The 16391-nt window shown below is 42.5% G+C and overlaps 1 protein-coding gene across 1 annotated transcript; it reads left to right on the top strand.

Moving 5' to 3' along the window:
- The first annotated feature begins 3632 nt into the window (after positions 1-3632).
- Positions 3633-15741, top strand: LOC126188400 (serine/threonine-protein kinase STK11-like). Its single transcript, XM_049930001.1, has 3 exons — positions 3633-3706; positions 10097-10303; positions 15516-15741. Exons 1-3 carry the CDS (start codon positions 3633-3635, stop codon positions 15739-15741), a joined length of 507 nt encoding a protein of 168 aa, XP_049785958.1.
- Positions 15742-16391: the final 650 nt, after the last annotated feature.

Raw genomic sequence — 16391 nt, forward strand, 5'->3', positions numbered from 1 at the left:
TTGCTCTTGCGGTCAATGTTATTGCTTTTCACTTTATGTCGAAAAAATGTAGTAAGTGGATATTTATTTGTGAAATACTCTGTAATGCCTTTCTGTCGCTTATTATCAACATCTGTCGTCATACATCGAAATGACTCACATAATCTTGATTTTCTTTGATTGCTGTCAACATTAATCTCAAATCTCTGTACCCAACTTGCTCTGCTGATACGGCATCGGTCTTTGGAATTTCTGTCTCAGTTTTCAGTGTTTAGACGTTTCATGTGTGGCTCGGTGGATAAGTAGGTAAGTGTGTGACTCTAAAACCAAACATTCTGGGTTCACGCCTAGCTCGCACCAACGATTTTTTTCTGTCACTTATCGCCTTTTTTTTTGCCTATGGCAGTGATTTGATTCCACGTTGCAAAGTACTCTGGAGTTCACATTTAAGTGTAAGTCCCTGGACAGCTGGTCGGATACGACACTTAAAATGTATGAAGAAGTCAAAACCAGACTACATACAATAATACCGTGGCTATTGAAGCACTCTGATCTTTAAACCAACGTTTATGTTGACGAAAGCTTTAATATGTTGTATGTCATATGAAAAGGATGCTTTAGTAATCCATTTAAATCCTCTTTTACTGTATTTTCGTCGCTAGCTGATGAAGTTGGGTCTCCGAAAACAATGTTTGTTTGCTTACTTGTAGTACTGATTCGTACTCGTACATTTTCAACTTTCAAATCAAGTGCACAGCATGATTAACGTTCACGTTTGCAAAAAAAAATTACCTACGTTTTCTTTGTTAGCCCGTAAATGGGTGTAATGAGGAAAGAAGCAAGCAAGGCACGCTTTCACGACTTGTTGTTGTCAACAAAGTGCACGCTTCTTGAAATGTCGCAGGAACAGAACGGCATGGAGGTATATTTCCATGCATAACTGAGTGCTTGTTTTGTTAAGCTGTCAGGGCTTCCGTGTAATTGTAGTTAACACATTTTCTCACTTTGAAATCTCACCCACGAAGTGTCATTCAGTTTGTGCCACTAGACCAAATAAACTTAAAGCAGCAACCGTACATTATCTAAAGTGCATCAACATGTACAGTCGCTGAGAGGCCACAAATCATATTACAGAATTCATCACAGCAAAGGGCTTTATTTAGCAGAAACTTACACCGCTTATATTCAGAGAATAATCCTCCAAACACTATGTTATACGAAAAATATCGACTGATTTTTGTGACTAACTACAACATACGTTTTAGGTACCCCAGAACTGACAAATTAAGAGCTGAATGTTCTCAACTTGATTTACAGATAAACAACGAGAAAGATGCAACTCAGAAACAAACTCTGAATAAGCAAAAACAACATCTAACGACTTAAACTGAACTACGTAATTGGAAAGCATAAAAGATTTACGAGAAAAAACGTTCGGAACGTTTGAAGTCCAGAAAATCCGTGATTAGGAAAGCAATCTGACCGAATTACCAGCATCTTCTGCTTCCTAATGTTTCAACCAATGAAGCATATTACCGCAGGCATCTAACTTTTGGGGAATCTGTATTTTATACTTATAACGAAGCACTTTCTAACAAAGGACCTGAAGTGTGTTCAATGTTGCGGCATTTCTGTTCGGATATTTTGCGTACTCCTGGTGCCTGAACTCAGTGTATTCTGTGATTACTGTTCTGGACAAAATAAAAGCAGCTCAGGTTAACGTTTTGAGGCAAATTCGGGCGGACAACGGCTTCAAGTTTTTGACGCCATGACGACTCCCCTCATTTTTACTTTCATGATCGCCTCCCAGGTTAAGTGAGTTTTCGGTACTTCCCTACTTAAAGAAACTGTTTCTCCCGTACAATCGCTCGGGTACGTAGTCATCTAATATTTTGTAAAAGACACCATGGTCGCTCTTGACTCTTTATTTTAACAACTCACTAATGCAATTTCGACCGTATGGCCATTATCAATGGAAACAATCGTTCTCTGGCACGTGTCAAAACCTAAAAATCATCCGACATATATGTATCTCGTCAACACATTCGCGTGTTGTCTCTCTAACTGTGAGACTGCGTCCACATTAGGCGGGAGAAAAAATAACGTAAATCCCACATACTTTTATCACATATAATAAGAGAGAATGGAGAAGAATCTGCTCGTATTCGCATCCTGAAAACATTTTTCATCTGAAATATGACGTTAAATAGTAGAATATCCTGAAAGCAATAAAAGTTCTTTTTCTGCTGTCTATTGTTAAGTAAAAACCTTAGAAACGAAAAGCCTCGGCTGTGTAAGATATTATCTATCAGTCTTTTGGAAACTTTCTTTGGAACACCAAAGTTATACACAAAAAATTACATACCCTTAGAGAGAGAGAGAGAGAGAGAGAGAGAGAGAGAGAGAGAGAGAGAGAGAGAGAGGGGGGGGGGGGGGAGTGAGCTAAAAAATTACCCGATCGTAAACTCACTGCAGCAACAGATGTGGCTTCATATAAGGAGGCCACGTTGTTGCCAACACATCGTTTTTTCTTTTCAGTCAGCAGAGGTTATCGCGAGTGCCAAACCGTGTATGGGCAGTAAAAGAAATTACTGAATTTGCTGTTACGGGCAGCATGAGTAATCCACCAATGCGTCGAGTGCGACTAGAGACATTTTCCGGTCAATTGCTATTTTAGAAACAGTAGGCGTCAACAACGTTGGCAGACAAGCGTTTCAATAGCTTCTTGAAAATGATACGAGAATAGAAGAATCGAATATTCAGTACATTTCAATTATCTGATATCAACGGCTTAGTTAATAAATGTTTTCACCTAGAATTCTTAAAAAGAAAGACACTTTGTACAGCGTTATAAACATTACTGGTTCTCACAAACAGGCTACTTGAAAAAAATATCACTGCTCCCCTGGAAATCCTTAAAGATCAGTGAATACTTATCACACTTTCAGTGGCTGTTTCTGCCTCACGTTGATCGTTAGATTTTAATTAGCAACTACGAATTAGCAACTATGATGTTGAATTGAATTAGCAACTATGATGAATTAGCAACTATGATGTTACCTCACGAACAATATTTTTTATTTTCTTTTTGAGTAAGTGAAGCATATGACATACAACTTCTCTTCTCGGTTATTTGAAATGGATAAACAAAAAGAAAGTTACATTTACGAGGACAAATGAGCTGTATTACTGGATCAAATACGCATTTAACACAAGAAAAAGTCTGAAATAGCCTTCCTAATACTGTAATTAGCGTAAGCACTTTAATACTAACTATTTAAAAAACTGTTACACGCGACAAAATTACGAACAAAATTCAGTCAGTGTTTTGGGGCATTTAACATGGCAGAGTCAGCTTCAAAACAACGTACAGCGTAATCTCCCATTATTTTTGCCGCCTTGGAGGCGATGTATGTTGAAAACAAAAGTTCTACTCTGCGGATCTGATTGCTCACTCCATAGATATTGCAGCTGCAATAAACATTAGACTGTGAACTGCATCGCCAGATACATCTGCGGACGTTTGTCATATGTTCCTCCCAGTTACGCCAACCGGAAGCATTTGAATTAGATCGGCTGTGTTTAGAATTAGCGTTACATCCGGTAACAGTGAAAGTAGAGGAGAGTGAATCATGGCCAAGAGTAGAAGCGGGATGGCCGAGGAGGATCCAATGGAGACGCTTATAGAGGAAGAACTCAGTTCTTTATCCTTCAGCAGCGAGGACAGGTAGGAGAAACTAAGACGCAGTTGCATATTAAGATTTCCGCGTAGGTTAGTGCTGAATGTACATAAATTAAGAAAAATGCGGCAACTACAGAGATTTCGGAATTCCAGGATGCAGTTTTTGCAGTTTCACTATTCGCTGGGCCGTTTTATCAACCTGTTAGAAAATAAATAAAATAAGAGTAGTAAGTGAATATTACATGCTCGTAGTTTGTCGAAAGATATCCGTCATAAAACGTTTGCTAAATGTATTAGAAGCAAACTAGTGTCTGATTAAGCATATTGTGGTATTAACATACTTCCTTTGAAATAAACTTAATTCTCATTTAAAGGCAATAAATGGTTCAAATGGCTCTGAGCACTATGGGACTCAACATCTTAGGTCATAAGTCCCCTAGAACTTAGAACTACTTAAACCTAACTAACCTAAGGACATCACACACATCCATGCCCGAGGCAGGATTCGAACCTGCGACCGTAGCAGCCTCGCGGTTTCGGACTGCAGCGCCAGAACCGCACGGCCACCGCGGCCGGCTCTAAAGGCAATACATACAAAAGAATCTAAAAGTGAAGAAAAGACAACGTTAAGATTTTTTGTTGTCGTAGTTGACGTTACTGTTATTATTATTATTAGTGTGAGAGCCTCAAATACTGCATACCGAAATTTATTTCATTGATTAGTCTCTGAATAAAGGAAACAATATTGTTATCCGTTAATTATTTTCAATATAAATAGGATATCAGTTGGAAGTAACGGAGATATTCATAAGTACAATACTAGAAGGAAAAATGATCTGCATTATCTTCCAATGAGTGTAACTGTGCCACAGTAAGGGGTGAATTAAGCAGCTGTAAAACTCTTTGACAATTTATCCGTGGATACAAAATGTCTGACAGATAGCAGAAATGTTTTCAAAGGTAGGTAAGAGAGCTTCCTCCTCAACAACTCCTTATGTATATAAATGAATTCTTGAATAGTGATAGTCATTAAAAACTGTAAAGGACCCTCATGCAGACATATAAATATTATTTATTTTTTATTTAATTTAGTTTATTTACTTGACATGCTCCACATCATAATGTTTATCGCAAATTTGATCTGTGGAGTAAGTACCTAACTAACTAACTACACTTGACTGTGCCACATAGTGTTGTCAGTATCTTACACATATAAATTCGCTTTTAATCGTTGAGAGCGTAGTATTTGAACTTGGCGCGCCCAACGCCGATCAGGCTTCTTTATGAGAGACATGTCTGAGACGCCGTAAAGTGAGCGAAGAACGTGACTTTCCATTTGACCTATAATTCAACGTAAGGCTTAAAATCTGCGTAAGTAAAGACAATATGCTACGCGTTCTTTCATGTCATCTTCTCTAGCGCTGTAAACTGTAGTTAACATCTGCAGATTTGACAGAAATCATACTTTGAGAGAATATACAAGGTTCCCAAAGCGGTATTTGGACTCCAGACCTTGGCTTTTACATTCCATAGTTAACCAAGTGAAAGTGGACAATAAACAATTCGGACAAGAAGAGAACCGAAATTTCTGAAATGTGGCGCTGAATTAACATTGGGGGGGGGGGAGGGGGAGGGGGGGGGGGAGAACGTTATGGCACAGCTTGACTAAAAGTGACAGGACACATCCAGAAGCGTCAAGAAATAGTCAGTACGATAATGGAGACTGGCGGTTGCAGAGGGAGTGCAAGCCTTGAATACAGTAAACAGTTTCAAATAGATGTAGGTCCCAGTAGTTAAGCAGAGAGGAAGAATAGACTAGCTCGGAGATCCGCATCACACCAGCCTTCAGACTTAAGACTACTGCAACATCAACAACAATGATGATTTTACAGACAAGGCGCTCGCTGGGATAGAAAAACATTAATTATACTCCAGAATAACCAATAGAAATTCTAACTTATACCTTGCCGATAATAAGCCCATAATTTCTAAAATACTTTTTCTAGCAATAATTTTAACGCAATGAAGAGCTGTACAAGTAAAGTCAGTTTGAAACCTTTCCTATCGTGTTACTTTATGTAAAGTAAGTCAGTTTCCTAGTTGAATTTTGTTGCAATAGCCCACAAGCAACGTCAGTTTCTTTCCAAAAAAGACTATTTTGTTATCATAATTAGTTTTTTCCCCAGTATCTTAAACGTTATCTGATGCCTACATCGTTCCTATGCATCCAAAACTCGAAAGACACTTGTTGGGTTACTTTATTCAACATTGACGCGAATATAACGGCTTAATATGGAGTGTTTAAAGTGGAAACGCTCTGTGACGGCTTATAAGCAAACAGTATTATCCAATGATTCATTATTTTGTAAGTGCTATTGGAAAGAAAGGATTTTGCTCCCTTTATAGAATGCGAAAGTATACGATAGTGGAAGCCAAAACGTTCGAGTAAACACGTGTCATGAAGCAAACGATACGCGAGGTAGTTACAATTCCGTGGTAACGAACCGAAACTGAATGCATTATGAAATTTGACCTAGTTAATGCATATGTATTTGGAATGTAAACTTTTCTATAATGTGTGATCTAATTGGGCTCAAATTTTACCCATGGCCCGTGGTTGGTGAATGTGGTACTTGCGTGATGGGGTACCGGCACATTTTGCTGCTAATGGAAGACATCTTACGCGAAACTTTGCTGCAGGGAGGATCTCAAAAGCGAAGTGTACAGTACACAGAATAGTGGAGTGGCAAGCAGTGAAGATTACTAGATGAATCGTGAATATTTGAAAGAATTCGTAACTCATTGCAGTATTACATATAAATGCAAGGACGACTACCGACTACCCGCCCGGGTAGTCGCGTGTGTTAACGCGACCACTTCCAGCACAGGGAGATTTGCCGGCCCGGGACGGAATCCGCCCGGCGGATTAACGACGAGGGAATGGTTTGCCGATCAACCTGGATGTGGTTTTTGGACAGTTTCCCCACACCCTGTTTGGTGTGTACCGTACTGGTTCACATGTTCCACCTCATTAAGAACACTTTCTCATACATGGACACAGAATTTCCTCTGTGAGCAGACAGATTGGGACACTATTTGTATCCTCGGGGAAGAATAGGAGTCTGACGGCCTCAGCTGCTTTGTCTCCTGATACATAATCCCAGCATCAGCATTAGGAAGGAAGACTAGAGGAAGCATAAAGTGAATCGTAACACGTTAATTGCTGAAGTAGTACTGTAGCGGTAAACCCCCGATTCTTTAAAGAATTGAACTCCCGTGTATAAAACAGCTTCAAAATTGTGCTTACTTTTACGTTCAGCATGTAAGCCAGAAAAAGTTTAGAAAAGATTTGAAATTTCTGTTTGAAGTTTGTTGGAAGCCGCTTAGTGGTCTCATTGTCAAATACTGGATGAATATAATCTGGATAATTTGCGCCTTGTGAGTTACGCTGCTTCAAGATATACTATACACAGTTTGTATCTGTAATACTTGTCTTAATGTGTTAAGCCTTTTGCTTAAGATTATAGTTCTTAATGAGTAGATAATAACAGCATTTTAAATTTTTAAATCCGGTCACTAATTATATGAAATATTGAAAATCAAATTTTTGTTGCCTCTGGAAGTCAGTATATAGACAACCCGCAACTGGCTTGAACAGCAAGAACCGCGTTGCTATTTAGTAGTATAGATTTGTTCCTAAGTTAGGTCATGGGTGGTATCCAAAGACAATGGATAAGTCTCAAATACATTTTGTACTAACTAGAACATTCCGTACAGAAGAGAGTTCCGCAATTATGTCGCAAACTTGCTTCTAATGTCGTACATGCCTGACAGTTTCCGATGATAAGAGTGACATATCGTGTTCTCTTGAGATTTTCTCGCCGGCCGCTGTGACCGAGCGGTTCTAGGCGCTTCAGTCCGGAGCAGCGCAACCGCTACGGTTGCAGGTTCGAATCCTGCCTCGAGCATAGATGTGTGTGATGTCCTTAGGTTGGTTAGGTTTATGTAGTTCTAAGTTCTAGGGGATTGATGACCTCAGATGTTAAGTCCCATAGTGCTCAGAGCCATTTGAACCATTTGAGGTTTTTTCGGCGTGATTGATTAATAGTAAGCTCCGGGTGTTCAGCCGAGTTGTTTTTTCCATTTTCTGAGCATATTTCGACTTGACCGTTTTCTTCAGATGGCGCGGATTTTGCTGTTAGGGTATGTCCACTCGTTGCCTGGACTCCAAACAGACTGTGAGGTATTGTTGGTTTCACTCCGTTATTTAGAGCCGAGTTCGATTGCCGACGTCCACTACGCTCTTTGATGCTCCTGCGGAAACACAGCGTTCAGTATTTTTCGCTCTATTCAACTAGAATAAAAAGTATTCTTTGTAGCGTTAACGACGATCCAGGTGTCCGAAAGCCTGGTGTGCATCGCAGTCCATGCGAATGTGGCATGTCTTACGTTGGGCAGACTGTCGAGGATGCATGCAAGGAACATCAGCGACACATGCAACTAAAACAGCCAAGCAAATCAGCTGCCGCCTAGTACTGCCTTCAATACTCGTATATTAATGAAATGAAACACGACAAGGACAGTGTCGTGATGCAAACGCCGTGTTTCTGGGATAACATAATTAAGGAGACTATCCAAGATGTCAGAGGCTGGAGATTTCAATTAAATAACTATTGGGGTTCGCCACTCAATGTATTATAAACTCGCCGACCATCAAAGCGATCAGAGTTGGAAAACACTGAGGGAATTTCACGGAGTTATCAGTGCGTGCTCTGTAAAACAAAAACATCAAAAGGCGCAGTGGACGATGGAAATCGAACTCGGCGTGAGACCAACAATAGCTCACAGTCTGGTTGGAGTCCAGGCAGAGAATACTCGTAACAGTAAAACTTGGCAGCACCCGAAGAAGACGGATGGGCCGGTCATCGACATACTATGCAGAAAATGGAAACAACTCGGCTGAACACCGGAAGCTCACTATAAATAATGCTCCATGTACCAGGTGTACAGGTATGAAATGAGCGTTTTTTTTTTTTTGTGAAAATGAAACACTAATTTTGAATTGAAAAGTAAAAACATTTTATTCAAAGTACTGACCATTGCTTTCTATACATTTTGACCACCTTTCTGTCAATACCACGCCAGTAGAATTGTTCGTCTTTTGAAGCAAACCAATCAGACACCCAATTTTCGACTTCCTCGTAGGAATCGAAGTGTTCCGCTGCCAATGCGTGTCCCATTGATGAAAACAAATGGTAGTCGGAAGGGGCCAAATCTGGTGAATACGTCGGGTGCGGTAGCATCTCCCAGCCAAGTGTTTTGATTGTATCCTGAACCAGTTTTGCAGGTGCATTGTCGTGTAAAACAATTACTTTGCCATGTCTTCTGGCCCATTCAGGTCTTTTTTCGATCAATGCATAGTTCAAATTGATCATTTGTTGTCTGTAGCGATTAGTATTCACAGTTTCACCGGGTTTTAGAAGCTCATGATACACCACACCTTTCTGATCCCACCAAACAAAGAGCATTGTCTTCTTGCCGAATCCGTTTGGTTTTGCAGTCGATGTTGATGGTTGTCCCGGATTAACCCGTGATTTTTCCCCTGTAGGATTCTTAAAATAAATCCATGTTTTATCGCCAGTAACAATTCGATGCAAAATTGATTTTCTTTCGTGTCTTTGAACCAAAATTTGACAAATGGTTTTTCGGTTTTCCATCTGTCTTTCATTCAATTCATGTGGCACCCATTTTCCACATTTTTGGATCTTTCCCATAGCTTTCAAACGGTCAGAAATTGTTTGTTGTGCAACATTTAGCATTGCTGCCATTTGCTTCTGACCCAAAGTATCATCTTCATCCAATATTGCTTGCAATTCGGCGTCTTCGAACTTTTTTGGTGGTCTTCCACGTTCTTCATTTCTTACATCAAAATCATTATTTCTGAACCGTTGACACCATCTTTTGCATGTTGCTTCTGATAGAGCATGATCACCATATGCCTCGACAAGCATTCGATGCGACTCTGCAGCACTTTTTTTTCAAATGAAAACAAAAAATTAATGCTTTCCGCAAATCATCACTTTCTGGTACAAAATTCGACATTGTTAACACGATGAAGACATATGATGTTGTTTGTTCCATGACTTGATGTATACTAAATATCTTTGACAGATGTCATACCAACCAAATAAAAAAAAATAAGACTCGTTCACAACAAATGTTCCCTATCGACACATTTGTGTCTTAACGCTCATTTCATACCGGTACACCTGGTATGTAATTGGTAGCAGAAGATTTGTTGACTCTTCAAGGAACAGAAGTTCACCAACAAACCACATCGTGATGGATAACGCCCAACACGTGAGGTGCAGTGCTGTGTCGTGGTGCAATAGTTTTGAGCCGTGGTGTGTTCTGTGACGAGACGGTGGTGCGCAGCGAGGACGGGTGGCGGCGTCCGACGGGGCTGCTGCTGTGGCCGGAGGAGCAGCGGCCGCTGATGGAGCGCGAGCGGCGCCGGCCGCCGCAGGCGGTGGGCAGCTACGTGCTGGGCGACATCCTGGGCTGCGGCGGCTACAGCAAGGTCAAGGACGCCGTGCACACCGGCACGCTCGCGCGCCGCGCCGTCAAGATCGTCCGCAGGAGGTCAGCATGCCCAGTCGTACTCAGGGTTGCGTAGTCGACGGTTCGTACACGCAGCTACCCTGATAACATTGCGCTGAACCCTTCCAGCCATTTCTGGTCACTTTTCGTCTTGTGCCAAAGAGTATTATCTCATTCAAAGTTCGCATCACATATAGGAAATACAATGATCGTGTCCACATGAGTGCGATATTCGTGGATAGATCACTACCACAACCAACAACAATAGCACCACCAACAACAGCACCTCCATCACCACCAGCACTGTCATCAACAACATCAAAGATCAAAACTTCTCTGCTATATTCCGCTCTCAAGTATTTTGCACTATTCATTATTTCCCCGGCCCACATTCTTCCTTCTTCCTTACTTTGGTTTCTACATAGTCTAGCCGCGCGGGATTAGCCAAGCGGTCTAGGGCGCTGAAGTCATGGACTGCGCGGCTGGCCCCGGCGGAGGTTCGAGTCCTCCCTCGGGCAAGGGTGTGTGTGTTTGTCCTTAGGATAATTTAGGTTAAGTAGTGTGTAAGCCTAGGGACTGATGACCTTAGCAGTTAAGTCCCATAAGATTTCACACACATTTCACACGCACACAGTCCAGTGGCGTTAATGTGACCATCTGTCAATAGTCTGAACAACCAGCTTTTGCAGCGCCTATCACTGTGAGACGTAAAGGAAGAGAGTCAGTGAGGTTCTCGAAGATACTGACAGGAATGTGGAACCATACCAACTCTAGTCCGTGGACAGCTGTGCTGGGTTTCTCGACTGAGTTTCCATGGCATGAACAACCCGATCGAAGTCCTCTCTTAGATTCTCAATTGTAGTCTGTGGACAGCTGTGCTGGATTTTTCGATTTAGTTTCCATGGCGCGAACAACCCCATCAAAGTCGTCTTACAGATTCTCAATTGTAGTCCGTGGAGAGCTGTGCTGGATTTCTCGATTGAGTATCCACGGCGCGAACAACCCGATCGAAGTCGTCTCACAGATTCTCAATTGTAGTTCGTGGACAGCAGTGCTGGATTTTTTGATTGAGTTTCCATGGCGCAAACAAGCTCATCGAAGTCGTCTTGCAGATTCTCAATAGTAGTCCGTGGACAGCTGTGCTGGATTTCTCGATTGAGTATATACGGCGCGAACAACCCGATCGAAGTCGTCTCGCAGATCCTCAATTGTAGTCGGTGGACAGCTGTGCTGGATTTCTCGACTGAGTTTCCATGGCGCGAATAACCCGATCAATTTTAGTTCTTAGATTCTCAATTGTAGTCCGTGAACAGCTGTGCTGGATTTCTCGATTGAGTTTCCAAGGCACGAACAACCCCATCAAAGTCGTCTTACAGATTCTCAATTGTAGTCCGTGGACAGCTGTGCTGGATTTCTCGATTGAGTATCCACGGCGCGAACTACCCGATCAAAGTCATCTCACAGATTCTGAATTATAGTCTGTGGACAGATGTGCTGGATTTCTCAAAAATGGTTCAAATGGCTCTGAGCACTATGAGACTTAACAGCTATGGTCATCAGTCCCCTAGACCTTAGAACTACTTAAACCTAACTAACCTAAGGACATCACACAATACCCAGTCATCATCTGGATTTCTCAACTGAGTTTCCATGGTGCGTACAACCCGATCGAAGTCGTCTCTCAGGTTCTCAATTGTAGTCCATGGACAGATGTGCTGGGTTTCTCGACTGAGTTTCCATGGCGCGAACAACCCGATCTAAATCGTCTCACAGATTCTCAGTTGTAGTCTGTGGACAGCTGTGCTGTATTTCTCGACTGAGTTTCCATGGCACAAACAACTCGATCGAAGTCGTCTCATAGATTCTCAATTGTAGTCCATGGACAGCTGTGCTGGCTTTCTCGACTGAGTTTCCATGGCGCGAACAACCCGATGTAAGTCGTCTTACAGATTCTCAATTATAGTCCGTGGACAGCTGTGCTGGGTTTCTCGACTGAGTTTCCATTGCGCGAACAACCCGATCGAAGTCGTCTCATAGATTCTCAATTGTAGTCCGTGGACAGTTGTGCTGGATTTCTCGACTGAGTTGCCATGGCGTGAACAACCCTATCTAAGTCGTCTCACAGATTCTCAATTGTAGTCCGTGGACAGCTGTGCTGGGTTTCTCGATTGAGTTTCCATGGTGTGAATAACCCGATCGAGGTCGTCTCACAGATTCTCAATTGTAGTCCATGGACAGCTGTGCTGGCTTTCTCGACTGAGTTTCCATCGCGCGAACAAACCGATCGAAGTCGTCTCACAGATTGTCAGTCGGGTTTAAATCCGGTTAGTTTCGTGGCCAGGGGAGTACGGTAAACCGACCGCGTTGCTCTGCAAAACACGCACGTAGACTGCGAGTTGCGTGACTTATACCATTGTTCTACTGGTAGATCTCATCTTGTCGAGGAAAAATTACGTGTAGGGGTGGACATGGTCCCCAAGGATAGATGCATTCTTGTATTGATCCACTGTGTCTCCCAGAATGACGAGTCCACCATGGAATTCCACGAAAACATTCCCCAGATCTTAAAGCTCCTTCCTCTGGCCTGTATTGTTGTACGACCGTACACGCCAACGGCCCTGTGTCCGGTGGGGCATAAAACGTGGTTCATCTGGAAAGGCCGCCTGTCGCAACTCAGTTGATGTCCGGTTGCGGTTTTGGCATGCAAATTCCGTCCGCTAAACGGTCATTGTTGATGGGAGGCACTGCTGATAACACCTTGGTTCATTTGGGGGTCAGCTGCACAACAGTTGCACGTTTATTAGCCCGTCGACATCTCTGCAACCGATTTTCACCCCTGGCATCTGTGGCACGTCGTGCACTGCAGTTGCCTCAGGGCCAACTTCCGATTGCACCATTTTGCCATCCGCGGTATACTTTGACCACGGCAGCACATGAAAAGTTTACAAACTTAGCGGTTTCGGAAACGCTCCCACCCTTAGTCCGAAAGCCTATCACCATGCCCGTTTGGAATTCAGATAAATCTGTCCATTTCCGCACGACTGCACCGCTCTCCACGTCCTCCGCGAGACGCTTTATATACCCTCCATTGCTAGTGTTGCCACTTGCCGTCTGTTAGTGGTTATTGCACAATGACGTCCAACATAGGTGGTGGTCACATTAATGTGACTGGAACGTGCACTTTAGCAGTGACTTTGGTGTTCTCGGTTCTTGCATTATTGTAATATGCCCCTTTGTTTGTTCCTGTACTTCATTATTTCTTCATTCAAACTGAATACATTTAATTATTAAATGATATCTTTATTTTTCTCCGCACCAAGTAGCGTGTAGTCAGCTACTGCTCTCAGAAATCTCATCTCTGCATGGTACGCGGGCGGCTGCGTACAGTTCTGAAACAGTGATTGTGTCAAGCAAAAATTTTTCAGGTCTGTGTGGTTGGAGACAGTACAGAAAGACTTGTATGTTAGGCTAAGGAGATAGATATGATGATAATAGGGAAATGACACTCTAGTTTGGCTTACAGGTCTGGTTTTTATTACTTCTTCACTTGTTTGCAGTGAATGTGCAGAAGAGCACAGACACTAGCGTATAACTGCAGTAAGAGTAAAACGTAGAGGAGGCTCACAAGGCACTAGCAGAAGAACTGGCCACCTCAGCCTATAGCTTTGTTAGGAATAGCGTCAATCTGTGATGTGTGGTACTACAGACCACGATCCACGCAAGTGCCACACACTATTGCTCTAATCGAAGCCTTGGGCTCAAGTACTCGTCACAGTGCAAGTGATGTACGGACACAGGAACATGTAGACCAGTGTACAATTGAAACCAATTATCCTAGTCCAGACATACGTATAGTTAAACTGTACAAGTCCATCTTAGTGTACAAGATCAAAAGAGTTTAATGCTCACTCACATAGTATCTGCTGTAGGGTGTCAGTCATCCGAGGCTGGTATTTGTAGAACACTCGTACTCCCTAATTCGAATTCTCGAATCTATATACAGGGTGGTCCAGTGATAGTGACCGGGCCAAATATCTCACAAAATAAGCATCAAACGAAAAAACTACAAAGAACGAAACTTGTCTAGCTTGAAGGGGGAAACCAGATAGCGCTATGGTTGACCCCTTGGAGCTAGACAAGTTTCTTTATTTGTAGTTTTTTCGTTTGACGTTTATTTCGTGAGATATTTATCCCGGTCACGATCAGTGGAGCACCGTGATGGTGGGGCCATGTTACACGCATGGGAGAAGCAAGGTTACCCAAGAGACTCATGGGTTCAGCAGTAGAGGGTAGGAGGAGTCGGGGTAGACCAAGGAGAAGGTACCTGGATTCGTTTAAGAATGATTTTGAAGTAATAGGCTTAACATCAGAAGAGGCACCAATGTTAGCACTGACTAGGGGATCATGGAGGAGTTTTATAAGGGGGACTATGCTCCAGACTGAGCGCTGAAAGGCATAATCAGTCTTAAATGATGATGGTGATGATTGAAATATCGATACTTTTGGCCCATCCGGACTCAAAAGTGAAACACCTCTGATACGTGTTCCGGGCGCGAGTTTTGTACTTATTATAAACATTTCAGTCCATTTTCCATTAAATGCAAGTGCAGTAATTTGTGTGACTTTTGTGTCGAATCTACATTTGTTTTACAGTGCGCATACCTTTTCTTGATCTAGGCACTCCGGGGGGTAAGGAGAGCGCATATTCTACCACGTAGTTGGGAGCAGCGAATAGTAATTTCCACCATTCTCATACAGTGCTGTCACCAAATGTGTTTGTATTGCACCTCGTAACTATCATTTGCAATAGTAGAAATGACACACGAAAGTAACAAACTTTCGTTAATATGCAGTCATGTTCAAATCTGGTGCTCATTTGTAGTAATGAATATGCAAGTAAATTAAGTCCATTGCAAGGTATTTACTGTTAGACTGCAAAGAATGGTCAAGAAAACTCCCGACGAGAGTTATAGCGCCTATGAGTCATGAAAAGACAGGCAATAAAAAATGTCACTTTCGGTACTCAGTATTTAATGGCGGTTAATTCACATGTCGATAATATAGATAACTGCGATATATGTCGACTGTACAGTGAAGGTATATCGATATTTCGATATATCGATACCACCTACCCGGCTCTAGTCTTGTCACATGTCTGTACTTCGCGGAACTTGGGCTGTAGTAGCTGGTAGTGGCGGTAAGTGAACTAGACGACGTACAAGCACGAGTGACGCGTGACGTGTGTGGTGCGCAGCTGCCTGCGGCGCATCCCGTTCGGCGAGCAGAGCGTGCGGCGCGAGACGTGCCTGCTGGGGGCGCTGCGCCACCCGCACGTGCTGCGCCTGCACGAGGTGCTGGCCCAGCTGCACCCCGACAAGGCCTTCCTCGTGCTCGACTACTGCCCGCTCTCCCTGCAGGCGCTGCTCGACGCCGCGCCCGCCAACAGGCGCGTCTCTACCAAATACCGGCAGCTCGACTAGAGCCCGTTCCAACACTGGTCTTAACTAGGGCTGTTGATTAAATATCGATGTATCCTCCAATTGCATAGATATATGATTAACTTCTCATGGTCAGCATTCACGTCATATAATATTTCTTAAAAGACATCGTAGTCGCCGTTGACTGTATGAAATATTTATTATTACGATTGCAATTTCGGCCTTATGGCCATTTTCAAGTTACGCTGCGAAAATTACCTAAACACAAAAAAAATACAAAAGTGAAGCACAGGATGAATATACGTAATTAAACAAACATTTCATTAAGAAAGTAGCGTAATTATAAAAATTGGTTAGAAATGTAGATAACTTGCATTCTGTCAGAATATAAGACTGTCTGACGTGAGTACATATCGTCGTTTTTTTTGTTTTTTTTTTCTCTAAGGACATTTGATGATGCTGTTTTTTAATCCTATGCCTGTCAGTCTGTCTTTTATCGTGTTTTCCCTTTTAGTCGTTGTTTTAAACTTGTGCCTCGCGGTGCATTCTTAACGTAGTCAGGGCGCTAATGACCATTGAAGTTGTGCGCCCTAAAACCACAAAAAAAAACAAAAAAAATTTTCTTTGTTGTTATTTTCAAACCTGGGTACAGGCAGTCCAGCAGCAGCATGCTACGCCGCTCTTTGGCCTCA

Source organism: Schistocerca cancellata, chromosome 5 (assembly GCF_023864275.1).
Source record: "Schistocerca cancellata isolate TAMUIC-IGC-003103 chromosome 5, iqSchCanc2.1, whole genome shotgun sequence".
Classification (NCBI taxonomy): domain Eukaryota; kingdom Metazoa; phylum Arthropoda; class Insecta; order Orthoptera; family Acrididae; genus Schistocerca; species Schistocerca cancellata.

What these genes read in the sequence shown, in the direction of transcription:
- LOC126188400 (XM_049930001.1), top strand. Translation starts at nt 3,633, where the DNA reads ATGGCCGAGGAGGATCCAATGGAGACGCTTATAGAGGAAGAACTCAGT. An exon ending in TCCTTCAGCAGCGAGGACAG is followed by an intron (nt 3,707 to 10,096) that starts GTAGGAGAAACT and finishes GGTGGTGCGCAG; the next exon opens with CGAGGACGGGTGGCGGCGTC. An exon ending in GTCAAGATCGTCCGCAGGAG is followed by an intron (nt 10,304 to 15,515) that starts GTCAGCATGCCC and finishes TGTGGTGCGCAG; the next exon opens with CTGCCTGCGGCGCATCCCGT.